The sequence below is a fragment of the Lepidochelys olivacea genome, assembly GCF_965140295.1.
Source record: "Lepidochelys olivacea isolate rLepOli2 genome assembly, chromosome: 17".
NCBI lineage: Eukaryota > Metazoa > Chordata > Testudines > Cheloniidae > Lepidochelys > Lepidochelys olivacea.
In genome coordinates this window covers 4730968-4746268 of record NC_140427.1, presented here as the reverse complement: position 1 = coordinate 4746268, position 15301 = coordinate 4730968, and the positions used below count along the sequence as shown (strand labels likewise).

Below are 15301 nucleotides of genomic sequence, written 5' to 3'. Positions count from 1 at the left end.
CCACTCACTTGGAGCTGGGCGAAGAGGAAGGAGTACATCTTTCAAGCACTGCTAACGGGCTTGGCTCTGTCCCATGCTGCCTTTATGGTGCTGCCCCCATCCTCTGAGTTTAATACTCTCGACAATGTCAAATTACAAGTGATTTGTTTGTGTAATTTGTTGCCCTAGAAGTATCCATCTTGATTTAACAGGTCTCTTAGCGTGGGGGGAGGGGTTGGGCTAGAATCTGACCAAGAAATGGAAAGCCAGTTAAATCACATGCCAAAGTATTCTATACTCAGGGAAGCAAACATGGAAGCTGGAACAGGCTGTCCTTTTTTAAGGATGGCCCAGAGCGGGACTGCAAATGCCCCTCTCATTCCAAAGGCATAAGGCGGTAATGAATTCTCCTTGGCCATAAATCATTATGGCCACAAACAAAATGACCTCTAAATACTGCAAAGGTGGTTTGAAGCCTTTGCATTCAACAAAGACATATTAAGCCTCCACTGTCACTCGTCTCTGGCTTTCAGAAGAAAAGGCTTTGAAAATCAAGGTGGATGGAGACAGGCTCGTCCTACTGCAGAGTGGGAAGCCAGAGCTGAGCGTAAGGGCTTGTCTACATGAATGCTTAGTGCATGGGAATTACACCCGCCTGCCACACAAGTTCACTGGGGTACTTTAATCTACTCCCATTTCAAAGCAAGGTAGCAAAGTGCACAACAGAATTTGTGTGTGTGGCAGCAGGGTCCAATTGGGCAGGCTAGTGTGCGACAGATTTCTACCCCCGCTTGCCATAAGCTAAGTGGTCATACAGACAAGCCCTTAGTTGATTTATGTTAAAGGGCACATGCCCAAAGCAGCTTTAAACTTACTTCAAGATCATCTTACTTACCAATAAAATCATTTGATTTTCCAATGTCATAATCCCACACAGTGACTTCTAAGGTCTTCTTTGCCAGGTCACCATGCTTTATTTCATAACAAAATTCCTGTTGGGGAGAAGAGATCGAATTCAGGAGGCAACATGTCATCTCCAAAACCCTAGCTATGCTAGCGCAGTGCAGTGTGGTTTTACAGAGTATCCTCAATGCAGGATCAAAATGTTTCACAGGAAATGCTTGTAAGCTACAGCAATAAGGAAGGTTTGAAGGTGCTATTTAATAGGACTGACTGAGTGGCTTGCAGAGCATGTCAGCTGGATGGAACAGAGGAGCGGTAGGCCAGGAATAGAAGCAGTTGGCTCTGAGGAGCTAGTGCATAAAGAATTGCATCTACTTACTGGGATCACTGCATATATCCCTTGGTGTCATTTGTTTTCTGGGCCAGGAAAATTCTCATTTAACAATGACTAAACATATGCAAAGGGAGGTGAATCATGAGCCAATGCTTATGCTCTGTGTCACGAGCCATTGAGGAAGAGAGGGCTTTAATTTTATATGACTAACACTCATTGGCCATTCCAGGTGGTCCTACCATGGAGAGATCTAGCAAGTGGTGCACAGCAAGGTTTCTTTTTCACTTGCATTAACAGAAATAGGTGAATGAGAGAAAGGATTATCCAGTGGTTAGTGCACAAGCCTGGGACTTGGGAGACCTGGGTTCAATTTCCTGCTCTACTATAGCCTTCCTGCATGATCATGGGCAAGTCACTTAGGCCCTGACCCTGCTGTTAGACACCTAAATACCAGTGAGGATCTGGGGCTCAGTTTCCAGCATGTAAAATGAAGATAGTAGCACTTCTCTACCTCACAGAAGTGAGGAGAATCAATCCATTAAAGATAGTTAGGTGCTCGGAGGTGATGGTGATGGAGGTGGGGCCATAGAAGTACCAAAGCAGATAAAGCAAAGCATGAGCCAGGCTAGATAACCACCCTCATCCTCACTGAGCGCTTGTGAAAAATACAACTGCATAAACCAGACTTGTGTCCACTTCCATAACTGAGATGGGGATAAGGTGCCTCTACACCAGACCCACTGGGGTGGCAGATGCAAGGATCCCAGCCAGGAGTGCCAGAGGAAGGGTGTTTATTCACTGCTCAGATTGCAATAGAAGTATTTAAGTAAGGCAAGCAGAGGCAGCATATGATTGGATGTCCTGCAGCCGGGGAAACTGATGTGATTTATAGACCTATCCTCTTGATATGTGAGGCGCTCATTAGAGAGAGCAGCTATCAAATACAGTGTGGTGCAAAAGTACCTCATTGAATTCAGGATTTAGTGTTTTCTTTTTCACTGCAGTCTTGTGCTTTGATTTCTTGTCCTCATCTGGTTTCAAGTAGCTGTAATTATAATAAAGACGTTGATCAGAACACACAGCCATCTAGCTGACAGTCAGAATCTCTTTTTTACAAGTTTGACCTAAGTTGTTCCCACAATCAGTTGAATTGTATTCCCAGCTTTGCTGGTGACTCACTGTGTGACTACAGGTAAACTACTGGCCTGCCTTGAGCTATGGCTTCCTGTTTTGTAAAACAGTGGTATTATTTTTTACCTATCGTGGTTGACGTTCTTTGAGATCCTTGAGTGAAAGTCATTGCAGCAGTGGAAAGTAGCACATTGGCCTCTGACGTTAAAAAGAGGCACTGCTTCAACTCAGCTGAGCAGCTGTTCAGATTCTACTATACACCTTCTCATAGTGCAATGGTTATACCACACTCCAGTCCCTAGAGGCCACTAGAGCTGCATGCACAGCACAAGTGTGCTCTGAATAATTCCTGCCTCCAGAAATGCTGGCTTAAATCCTAGGTAGCCATGCATTAAAGACTCTAAAGTAGAGTACCAGTCCACGTCCAGTGGCACAAATCTAGATCCTTGCTGAGATACAAAGAACATTTATGAATGAGAGAGATTAGACATCAGTACTGCCATCCCCAAGCATTCAAAAATCTTGAGTTGGGTTCCCAGAGTCCCAGTTCAGTGCTCTGTCCTGCTGCCTTCTAAAGGTCATGGTGCCTTCTAAAGAAATAGTCACTTTAAAAAATCCCACATTTATGCCTGAACCATTTTTTACCTACTAATGTTACAAGCATCCCCTCAACTCAAAGAGGGTAGCAGGAACAAATATATTGGACAGCACTTTGCATGTAGCCAATTTGCTCTGCTCTTTACGTGCGTGTTTCACACAGCAAAGAAAAATAAAATCATACGGGAAGAAGGTGTTGAGCCTGAAATCTTTTAAGATTCACAAAGAGTTAAACGTAGTTAAAGTTGACGCTGCGCCTTTAAAAATCAGTTCTGTTTTCCTCTCATGTTTTCTGTATCTCACTCAGATTTAGGATTTATGCATGAAAACAACATACTTTCTAACGGCTCCTGCTTCTTAGTCATGCCCTGAAGCCATAATCTACTGTTTGTGTTAGCACAATAGGCAACTGCCAAAATGACTGTGTGGTAATAAACAGGGACTTATGTTACTTTGGAGAATATGCAGCCAAAGCTGATGCGCACTTAAAAAAAAATGCAAGGATTTATTTTTATGAAAAACACTCCATTCATAAAAAGCAATTAAGTAAAAAGCAGAAAACATTGCACAGAAATGTGATTGATTGCTTTGTTAACACCATTACCAAAGCAACACTCGAAGATGCTCTATTCTCATGGTAGATGAATTCTATTTCAAAACTGGGGTTGGCCAAAAGAAGAGCTTCATTCCAGTGCCTAGAGTGGCGTTGGAGCTGGGACTGGCCATGTGTCTGATGGTGCCAACTCTTACGCTGTCAGGGGATGTGACTATTTCAGCTTCAGTGGCATAGTAAAAAAAGAGATGGTTGAAGACAGCAGCTGAGCACCCAGAGAAGTGTCTGGAGACAGAGTTTAAAGCTTTTCTCCTACAGCGCTCTCCCTTCCCACCCCCCAACCAGGAAAAGTGTGGAGGGGAGGGGAGCTTCAGAATGCCTCTCACATGCACACATTTGGATACCCCAACCCCCAGGCTCAGGGCTTTGTGTTTATGGCATGCAGTGAGGCTGCTTGTTCTCAGTTCCCTGGCCTGGTCTCAGTGCTTGTGGCAGTCACAAAGCATGCCCATTTTCAGATTTTTTGGTCTTAGTAAGTTGTTTGTGGTATGAAATGAGCATGCGCACTCTCAGCAACTCCTCTCTTCTGGTCTCAGGGCTATATGCCTATGACATGCCCATTCTCAGCTCTCTTACAGTCAGTGTGCTATGGACCAAGTAGACATGGTCTCAGCACTGTGGCCCAGATCCAAAAAAGGGACTTAGGGATGGCTACGCTGAATATTGCCACACCTAACTTTTAGATGCTCAGAAAATCACTAGAGCAACAACAGGCTCCCCAAAGACTGAGGTAGGCACTTAGGCTCCCTCTTCACTGAAGGGGGAGAGATAGTGACCTAAAAACAGGACCCACAAAAGCCAGCACTCAAGGCAGGGAACTGCCTGAGCTAGCCACTGGGAGATGCTGAGAGGGGTGGGTATTAAGTCCTGCCTTTCACACAGGTTAGTGCCTGTGAGCCACACAGGATCCCCTCTCCTGGAGGCAGGGGACTTTGGGGCCTAAACTGTTTCTTGTGAGAGAGTTAGGCAGTTGCCTAACACCCTCAACCAACTGAGGAGAGAGGGGGAAAGAGCCAGAGGCCTTCTACGTAAACTACCCCAATGGTTTGGATACTTGCCTAGGATGTCGTTCAGTTCCCCAGCTCGCTTCCTGAGGTGGGATTTGAATAGACTTCTATCTCTCCAGTGGGTTTCCTAATCAGCTAAGGGATGTTGTGGTGTGGGTTGCTCCTCTTCTCTTGCTGAAGCTTTAATTAATTAATTGGAGGATGGGCGAGACTGATGGTGGGGGCCCCCCTTCTTGCCTGTTGGAGCTGTTCCGCTTTACTTAAGTAGTGTTTGGGCCAGCCAAAGAGTTAGAAACGCTCCCTAGTCCAGTAGCTGGGGACTTGTTTAGGAGGTAGGGGATTCTGGTTCAAATCCTGGTTCTGCCTGTTAAAGGGATTTGCAGTGGGATTCTTTGCCTTCCAGGGAACTTCTCAGTGAGGTGGGAACGCCATGTGAATCTCCTGGCTTTCTTTGGAGGATGTTTGTCCCAGAGAAGGTGAGACTGTTTGAACAGCGACATCCCGCTCTGAAGTTGCGTGGGAGGTGGGTGAGTACTCGGACCAGTGCTATTAAACATGTTAATAAATTATCTATAAAAAGGCTAAATGATGAGGCTGCAAAATTTGCAGATGATACAAAATTACGCAAGATAGTTAAGTCTAAAGCAGTCCTGTTTTGATTACATAGTTGCATCCTCAGTTGTATTTAGCTCTCTGCCAATTTTAGTCAAAATTAGACTAAGTTTCGACAAGCTATTGCCCTTTATATGATTTTTTTGTGGTTGACTGGATGCCCAATAACATTTAAACATCCAGTGGTATAGAAAAACTTCACCACTTGCAGCATCTCCATCCACGTTGGGGATGACCATCAGATATGTGTCTAACGTGTTAGCTATGAAATGTTTCTAGATGATGGGTTACCCCTAAGTGCCAAAAATGCGTACAGGCTGGTAGAATAGACTCAGCTCACACAGTTAGATCAGTAGTATCACCCTAAATGAAGCCAAAGGCCATTTGAAATTAAGTATATCCAAACCTGCTCTAAAAAGGATTAATGCCATGATCATCCTCTGCTGAAAAGGAGGAGGGTCATTACATAGCCCAGAGACCCTGGTCATACCTGCAGCGTGTTCTCACATCACCATGGGCATTGGCAGCCAGCAGCCTTTTGAATATTTTGTATGAAAACAGTCCAAAAGGTGAGTGGCTCTTTCTGGATTCCAATCAGCTAAGAGCTAACAGTGTGATTTTCAAGGCCTGATTTTCAAAGGGACCATCGCCCAGAACTCCAAGGAGACAAGCAGGTGCTTCCCCACAACCAGATTTGCATCGGATAGTAAAATACACAGGAATATAGCAGCCCCCTTTAATGCCATGGCACCTTTTACAGGGGCGTGGAGCAGGAGTCACACCCACGACTGGCACAGGTGACCCACAGCAGACAGCCAGAGAAGAGTTGTGTGCATCCCAGCTAAGGAGCAGGGTATGGTCCCTCCTGTGCAAATGCCTTCATCTGGTTTCCAGTCCACACTCTGCTTGCTGCTGCAGGTATGCAGCTGACAGGGATAGGAAAAGGCATAAATATACCTTTAGCACTGGGGGTATGGGCATTTTTGTCAGACTCCTTATATTCAGGCCATACAATTCTATCAATAGGAGCCCTGTTTTGGGTGTCGCATCACTTTAAAACAGCTCTTTGGGTCTTCCAATAACAGAAGTGTGTTTCGGGGAGGGAGAGCCCGCCCTCTGATGGGGATCGGCACATGGGTGCTAGCCAGCACAGCACGCATGGCTATGCCAGCACTTGTCAGTAGAAATTCAGTGACAGAACTCCACAGGGGAATCTAAAGTTAAGCCAAGTTATCAGTGGTCCCCAGTCCCTACACCCTTACAGCCTGTGCCCAGCTGATAAGAGACAACATACAATCTGAAAAGCCCCAGCAGGGCAATAGATCAGTCAGGCACTAATCAAGTTGTACTTGAAAGGGGAGGTCAAATCACATTCAGAAAGATACAGATTTAAAACTCAAATAGAACCCAGATTGGACTGCAGAGGCTGCCACTTCCCCCATGATTTACTAGGAACGCTACCAAAGCTGAGGGCTGTATTTATATCCTGACTCCTATTCCAAAGGGGTAAGCAGCAGCACACAAATATTGCATGGAACCCAGACAATATTTTAATATTGGATTGCTCTGTACCATGCACATATTTTCACTGCTCCATTTACTATGTAGGGAAAGAGCTCTGGTTCTCTGGATGCTAGAAACTCTGGATCTGAGTCTTAGTACAATAGTTTTATATTTTAGGAAGCTCCTTGGAATCTCATTTTCTCAGGCCTGGTCTACACAAGAAAGGGCTTACAGTACAAATATACTGATACAGCTATACAGGCCAATTCTCCTAGTGGAGAGACAGCTTATAGCATCTAAAGAGTTATTTTGCTGGTTTCACTTATACCAGTTCCCCAAATGAAATAAAATATGCTGGCAAAAGGCCATTTTTGCTGGTATAACAGTCTACACTGCGGGTTTTGCTGTGCAGCTGTGTTGGCTAGGGAAGTGATTTTTTCACACTCCCAGCTGACATGGCTATGCTGGCAAAACATTTAAGTGTAGATCAGGCCTAAGACCGGCAACTTCAAGAGACAGTGCTAAGGCGGGGGGAGGGAGTTTTGAAAAGAGTACATGTTATTTAGAAGTAAGGGCTTGTCTAAAACGAAATGTAGGACTGGAAGAGATAGATCATCTCAATAGATCATCTCGTCCAGTCCCCTGCACTCAAGGCAGAACTATGTAATAGCTAGACCATTCCTGACAGGTGAGTGTCTAACCTGTTCTTTAAAATCTCCAATGATGGAGATTCCACAACCTCCCTAGGCAATTTATTCCGGTGTTTAACCACCCTGACAGTTAGGAAGTTTTTCCTGTTGTCAACTTAAAAGTCACTTGCTGCAATTTAAGCCCATTGTTTCTTGTGCTATTCTCAGAGGCTAATAAGAACAATTTTTCACCCTCTTCCTTGTAACAACCTTGTATGTACTTGAAAACTGTTATGTCATGTCCCCCCTTAGTCGTCTTTTCTCCAAACTAAAACCAAATTTTTTCAACCTCTCCTCATAGGTCATGTTTTCTAAACCTTTAATCATTTTTCTTGCTCTTCTCTGGACTTTCACCAATTTGTCTATGTCTCTCCTGAAATGTGGTGCCCAGAACTGGACACAGTAACGTGAGGCCTTACCAGCACAGAGTAGAGCGGAAGAATCACTTCTCATTCTTGCTTACAACACTCCTGCTGATACATCTAGGTGAAAAGTCAGCCAAAGGGCATTTCAGGTATCCTGGATCAAAGTACATTTTCAGAGGAACAAAATTCTGCAGCCTACCGTGTTTATCAGTTAGAGACTGGAAGATAAAACTTCACGGAAATAAATCTACTCTGTCCTGCTGGAATCTGCCCTGAGGAATGAGGAAGCCAGCTAAATCACATGCCACTGACTTATGAAATTGGCATCTCTGCTCTACACGCTCTCCTTTAATTGTTTGTAGTTGTCACAGCTGGAAGGGCTTGGCAAGGACAGCCACCGTGAGAATGGCATGGCTATTACAAAGGAAAACAAGACAGTCTGCCAGTGAGACACCAATTAAGTAGGGAGCAGGGAGTACACTGATCTCCCTTTGGTGAAGAAATGACACATTGTTACCTGGATGGGATCACACTCAGAAAGGAGTGAGATGTAGACTTGATGATGCACTAAACATGTGAAAGCTCTTTGCAGGGGGTTAGGAGAGAGGTGTGGGTACACACACACAATACACCCACCCTACCTCCTCTCCAGAAAGTGCTGAAATAAATGCTGAGTCAACATGTCTTAATTCTCTTAGTTATAACATAGAGAAGACTTGGTTTGCGTCGCAAAAGATTCCAGATCTAATTTTGTTTGTATTCTTTATCTTTTCTTAATAATTTTTCTTTAACTAATTAGATTTTGATAAATTTTGTTTGTAAATTGTGTAATACAAACAATTGATTTATATTTTAACTATTAATGTTATATAGATAATTAAATGTTTCAAGAATAGCTAAGATTAGATAGCAAATGGCTAATATATTATTGGTGGCAGCAATCCCTCTTTCACAGGTGTTTGTTTTTTATGGATCCTTTGGTGACTGATGAGTCTGATCCTTGGGCCATAGGCTCATTGGCAAGTGTTGCAGGTGGTGTCATCTGAATAGGAATCTCTAACTATGAGGGAACAGATTTACATGGGAGAATATTCCCCCATGTGCTCACTGTCTGCAGCATTCTTATACCTTCTTCTGAAGCATCTGGTGTTGGCCACTGGCTGCGACAGGACACTGGATGAGGTGGGCCTTGGATCTGACTCTGTCTGGCAATTCCCATGTTCCTAGACATTTCCACAGCAGCCTGTCAGAGCCAGGTATAGATTCAGCCCCACAAGGAGCATGGATCTGCTCAGTTAGGAGGTGCCATTTTATATGTGCACTTCTCTGGCTACACCCAGCACTTTACTCTTCCAGAAGTCTGGTCCTGAAGAATCATAACTCTTGAAACTAAAAACTGTCTGCTTGAAATGCTGCCCTGGTTCTCTTCCCCGATGGAGCCAAGAGCATCGCTAACCCCAACCCACCATCCCCTGCAGCAGATGAAGGAGTCACTGATTTTATTCTCTCTCAGAGAAAAAATTGCACTGCATCTGAAAAGGCTGCTGCTCCTAACAAGCCTACTGTCTCTCAGAGTCCATGTATTATCACCCTGGAAGTGCATTCGTTTGGTCAGATCCCTGATGTCCTGGTTGGCTATGTCGCTGACAGCCTCTTGCAGGCCCCCTGAGAGCTGCCACAGCCCGTACTCATCAGGGGACCCACAACTTGGTCCCACATACTTCCAACATGGGAAAATAACTTAGAAACAAAACCTCATTAGGCCTCTCACTACTCTTTACAGGTTTCCCAGGTCCGCTCCAATGGCCTCTGCCTACTAACCACTCCTAGATCTCCCAACAGTCCTTGAATACGACTCCACTGGTGGGCACAGCTATTTGCAGGGGTGCTTGGACGCATGCACATGCCCTACACTGTATCTGCTGGTCTGATAGTGGAAGTTTTTCCACCTTGGTTCAGCTGTTGCTGCTGCCCAGTCTTTGGGGGCCCGATTACATCACTGTGCAGGGGGCACAAGGAAGCATGTTGAGAGCATTCGGTGGAAGTCTCAGAGGGAGAGGGACTGGTGCATTTAGGACAAGGAGAGTCACAGGAATGCTGCTGCTGCTGTGCCTGAAAGCCACTCACCTTATAAACCAAACTGAATATCCTACCGAAGGCAGCTAATGCAGTGGTCCTTCCAATGGTAGGCCTGGAGGAATGGCTCTGAGTTTGGAGGAGACTGCATTCGCTTTCTGCTCTTCACAGCTGGTGAGCTTTTTGTCCCCATCCTCCCAACCCTCCAATAAACTGCAGTCATGCTAAGGGGATCAAATTAAAAAAAAAATTTCATTCATGCTAGTTCATGGAACGGTCGCTTTTATTCAATGTCAAAGCACCCAGATAGCAACATCTCTGGAATGGGAGAAAATTCCTATTCAGATGGCATCTGGCAGCAAGCAAAGCACTTGCATGCTCCTGCAAAGGGTATGCGGTGTGTTACAGTGCGGCAAAATCTCCAGCAAAGAGCTGGCACTTGAAGCCCTGCTCACTCTGCTGCAATATGTTACTGAGCTTAGCTGCAACAGAGCACTGGGAAAAAATATCTGATCAGATCCAGGGTGAAAACAGAACAGGGGAGCCTGTTCAGCTCATTGCTGCTGAAACCAGTTTGGGACTATAGGCTTGATGGTTAATGGTGCATTAAAGGGCTGGGGTGAGAGATGGTTTGAACAGCTTGTGCAATAGAATTGGGCTCCTTTGTCCACAAGATCTGCATCAGGGATGGGCAACCCACTGTGGTAAGATCCAGCCTGGCTCAAATGTTTGACCCGGAGGCCACTGCACAATCTGCCAACAGGCAGCTGGGCTGACTGGTCCAGCAGCTGCCTCCTGAACCAGAGTAAACTTTGAATGTCAGGATCACATGGTCTGGTGAGGGGGGAAACCAGGCGAGCGGGGGGAGGGGTTAGAGCTACAATTACAGTGGGGGGTGGGGGCACTAGAACAGAACAGGGAAAGGAGAGAAGAGGAACAGGGAGAAGGGGTGAGGCAGGAACCTAGGAGTCATTCTGGAGCCTGTTGATGGCCCTTTGTGGATCCTTGTGCCCCATTGAAGTGGCACAAGGAGTGACAGGCATCTGAATACCTCCCCATTCCCTGTGAGCCCTACCACCTGAAGGATGGGTTGGCCTCCTCCGCCAATGAGGTGGGTTTGAAATCTTCACTGAGATCTCCCTGTGGCAACTGAAGGGTGATGCCCACAGGTCTCTGTCCGTGGGGAACTGCAGACCATGAGAAAGAACAACAGAATGTGCCATCAAGGTGTGGTGTGGTCCATGTCTCTGAGATGAGAGGTTTGATAGCGGATAGCCAGTGGATTTACAGTACATCCTTGTTTATCCAAATGGCGTGGGAGATCTGTTTATCCCACGCCCAGGTATCTGAAAGAATTGGACAGGCTGAACTACATTTCACTGACAGAGAAATAAAGGGAGTAATGCTGACATTTATTTAATACTTTGTACTCTATTAAAGTGTAAAACACTAACTTTATTGACGCTGTCCTATCAATTGTCCTGTTGTTGCTGAAACGGGATAGGTCTGAGGGCTTGTCTGCACTTCTAGTGCTGCAGCTGCACCGCTGTAGCACTTAGTGAAGACATTACCTACACCGATGGGAGGGCATCTTCTGTCGGCATAGGTACTCCACCTCCCTGAGAGACAGTAGCTCTGTTGACAGGAGAAGCCCTGCAGTGGACATAGGGCTGTCTACACTGGGAGTTAGGCTGATAGAACTAGTTGCTCTGGTAGTGTAGACCAAGCCTCAGTAAGTGCAGCTGACTGCTCACATCTACTGTACAAATACAAAGCCATTGATTAGCACTAGCAGGTGCTAAGAGGCTAATTGAGGAGTTATTAGCAGGTGATTAAGTAACATAGGGCTTCATGGGGGACACACTGGATTCGGATTACTAGGATTTTCAGATAAAGGGAATTGGGGTAACTGGAATTATATTGGGGCAGGGACTGCCTTGTCCTTCTGTGTGTATTGCCCCTAGCACAATGGGGCCCTGATCCTGCTTGGGAACAGGGACTGGAGTCTGAGGGGCAGTACAAGTCAGAAATAACAACATAGCTCCCACCTCCACATGCAGCACTGAGATCTGGGGTGGGGTGAGAAGGAAAAGTCTACATCTCGACTGGAGAAGCACTGTGCAGACCTGTGCCTAGAAAACTTCCACAGGCTTGGCTGAACCTGCAGCACTTTTCTGGACCGAGCCTGCCAGGTCCTGAGGGATGGCTGCTGTACTGACCGAATGTCCAGCACTAGTTATTGCCAGCCAACCCTGCTATCTGTCTGGCTAAATTCTCACATGCACGCTCCATGGGGGAAACTAACCCAGAAGAAAATGTTGGCGGGTTGTTTATTTTGTTGCTTGTCCACATCTGTCAGCCTTGTCTTGCTAGAACTGTCATCCATTCTAGTCTATGTTTGTAAAGCGCCTGGCACCTTGGGGGTCCCCCACCTTCCCGAGGGCCTACACACACCACCAGAATACATAACAACAACAACAGAGACAGTCCTGGCCACACCAGGGACCAGGGCAGGCAGTATTGCATTAAGCAGGCAGTGCACATGCTCAACCCCGTTTATTTGCAATACTCAACGCTCTGCTTATCTAAACACAGCCACCCCACCTCACTAAAATTCAGCATTAATCACACTCAAGAAGACAGTCATTTGGAAAAGAGGGAACAGCAGGTATTGGCTTCATCGGGACTGTCAGACCTGCACACAGCTGGCCTGGAGAATAAAGCCCTTTAATGAGCTAATGGAATCGTGCTGCAGGAAGAGTTCCGGATAGTTAGTGGGCTTCCCATCCTCCTCTGCCTACCTTGGAGAGGAACAGCTCTATTTGGGAGACATAATGAACTGCTGGGTCTGTAGCTAAGCGACAGCTGGACTCACAGGCACCTGGATTAGACAGGCCTTGCCCACGCTGGGAATTTGCCCCAGTTACAGGAAAACCCTTTCTAAACCACAACTAGTATCATGGCAGTTGACCCTTGATTCCACTCACCAGTGCAAATAGCAGCTTTGCCTGTCTACACACGGGGTTTTGATGGTACAGCTCTACTTAGACTGAAAGCTTTCTGGGGCAGAGACTGCCTCTTTGTCCACAAAAAGAAAAAGAGGACTTGTGGCACCTTAGAGACTAACAAATTTATTTGAGCATAAGCTTTTGTGAGCTACAGCTCACTTCATCGGATGCTCAAATAAATTTGTTAGTCTCTAAGGTGCCACAAGTCCTCCTTTTCTTTTTGCAGACACAGACTAACACGGCTGCTACTCTGAAACCCCTCTTTGTCCGGTTCATCCAGCCCCTAGCATAACGGGGTCCATAACTAGGTTTCCTAGGTGCTACAGCAATAAAACAATAAATAATAATTAGCTGATGTAACCCTGACGAACTCCAGTGTAGGCAAGGCCATAGACTGGGACTGCAAACTTACCCACCTTGGGCACATCTGATCAGCTCCTTCTACATTAGCCACTAGGGGAGAAGGAGAGAAGCATGTGTTCAGATTCTGGCATAATTTTGATAACACTTCTAATCCTGCTACGGGGGATTAGGAGCATAAATCCCAGTGGACTTTCATTGGCACTTGACTCCTAAATCATGTAGCTACTTAGAAATTCCCATCTGTAAAAAAAATCCCAAGACCAGGGAATCTGGTGAACTTTGTTTTTCCCCTCTCCCCTTTTTAAATAAATTAGCATCCATGAAATGTGAAGGGTAAAAAGAGCAAGAAACAGAGGTTTAAATTACACAAGGCAGGTTTCCATGTAAATTATTTTGATGCGCTGTAAAATAATCACTGGGGAATAACATGCTTGTAAAGAAATGCAATCTGCCACCATGATGTCCTTATTTGCATATCTTAATGAGATCCGTTAATTTCAATTATGTGGGGGTGGAGTTTCCAAACATAGGCTGGCCAGACTGAACTTAGTTGGCATTTTGTACAGACCTAGCAGCCATGCATCTGAATTGGGGCCCACATACTGCAGGTTGAAAAGGATCTATAGGGTAAAGGCACAGTCTGCAAGGTTAGCATAGGCACACGCACCATTCTATGGCGAGCCTTGCCTGCAAGACCTATAGTGGCACAAGATTCACAGGTAGCAGCTGACCTGCCTTTTGCTATGCTAGAAGGAAAGGAGCCAGGCAACAGCTGGGATCACAAATGCAAAACCTAGAAGAAATACAGGAGGTTGAGAATATATGTGCCCAGTTAAGCGAGCAGAGAAAGTGCATTTGTTTCTTCAAGTGGATGATGTTCCACAGAGCAGGGAAACAACCACAGGTAGCTTTGGACAGGTTCTCTCTAGTGACAATGGAATTCCCAGAGTGAATGGAATGTTCTTTGTATTCCTTTAGCCTCTTCCACCCTGAGGCTGGGATCTCCAGGTGCTGAGCAGAAACTCAGACTGAAATTTTCAAAACAGCTACAGCGTTTGGTCCCCCAGTTCCTGTTAATTTCCTATGAAAACTGGTTGCACAAATCTGACAGATGGATTTGAAAAATTTCAGCCTTAGATGTTAAGGCCAAAAGGGGCATCACACAGGCCAGAGACCCCAACCCAGTGATTCCAAACTCTCTCACAGTAATTAACCCACACAGCTCCATGTGAGACAGACAAGCATCATCCCCTATTTTAGAAGTCTCCCTTTCAAAGTGGAAACATCAGTCATTGCTAGAAAGCGATCCTGCTTACCTGCCCCAGAATGCATTCCTTAAGGGATAAACCGGGGCAACTGGATCGATAGGGGACTATCAGGATGTAGCCGCACTGAGAGTGTTTGCAGTACAAATGGCAAGGTGACCAAGAGGTATTCTCATGTAATTAGAAGTGGTTAGGCTGCTCACAGTAAGCATCACTGCCTGTACAGAACCATTATGCAGATTGGTTTTGCTACTGACATAATTGTCTCTCAGTACGGAACCACAAAATGTCATAACACCTGAGTACCGTGCATTGGACGGGGCTGATCACGTATGGTGAGAGCTACAGAGTGTTAGGTTGCACAGCACGACCCAGCTCCCGTTCGTAATGTGATGGTAGCACTAACGGTCTTGACTGGAGATCAGGGCCCTGCTGTTCTGAGCACTGCACATGTACACGCTAGAGACAGCCCCTGCCCTGCCCTGCCCAGCTTACGGTACATACCAATACAGACGTAACGCCCGGTTAGCGTTAAGGGTGGTATAGGGTCTGCCCAGCTCTAGTACTAGCCTGGTTCTTTAGCTGAAGCTGTAGTCTCATGGGTTTAGCACTGGCCCCTCGCTCAGTCCCTGGTGTGGGACAGGATGGTGGCTGTCACAGAACCACCCACCCCGGGGCAGCACTCCATGGCCAGCACGCTTCCCCCCCGACCCTGGCCTGGGCCTTTTTATTTTTTGTTGTGATTAGGGTTTGCAGAATCCCTTTGGCAGGAAGGAAATAAAAGTCAATCCTGTGCTCACGCTGCACGCTGCACCTGCTCTCTGACACAGCGAGAGAGAAAGAAGCATCTCAATTC

At 46.0% G+C, this 15301-nt stretch overlaps 1 protein-coding gene and 1 long non-coding RNA gene across 4 annotated transcripts in view; one reads left to right on the top strand and one right to left on the bottom strand.

Annotated features, from left to right (window-relative positions):
- LOC311532539 overlaps positions 1 to 8469 on the top strand; it is a 29974-nt gene extending 21505 nt beyond the window's left edge. Inside the window, exons 10-12 of one of the 2 annotated variants that reach the window (XR_014714401.1) lie at positions 4968 to 5091; positions 5937 to 6094; positions 7670 to 8469. This is a non-coding gene — a long non-coding RNA (uncharacterized lncRNA). The remainder of the gene's footprint in view (positions 1 to 4967; positions 5092 to 5936; positions 6095 to 7669) is intronic. The other variant, XR_014714402.1, reaches the window with a different exon arrangement.
- The window catches only part of DOC2B (double C2 domain beta), a 132150-nt gene that overhangs the window by 5282 nt on the left and 111567 nt on the right, over positions 1 to 15301 (bottom strand). For both annotated transcript variants that reach the window (XM_084651067.1, XM_084651068.1), the window contains 2 exons: positions 2180 to 2261; positions 875 to 971 (listed from right to left, as the gene is read on the bottom strand). In XM_084651067.1, the coding sequence (XP_084507193.1) occupies positions 875 to 971; positions 2180 to 2261 (179 nt within the window). The remainder of the gene's footprint in view (positions 1 to 874; positions 972 to 2179; positions 2262 to 15301) is intronic.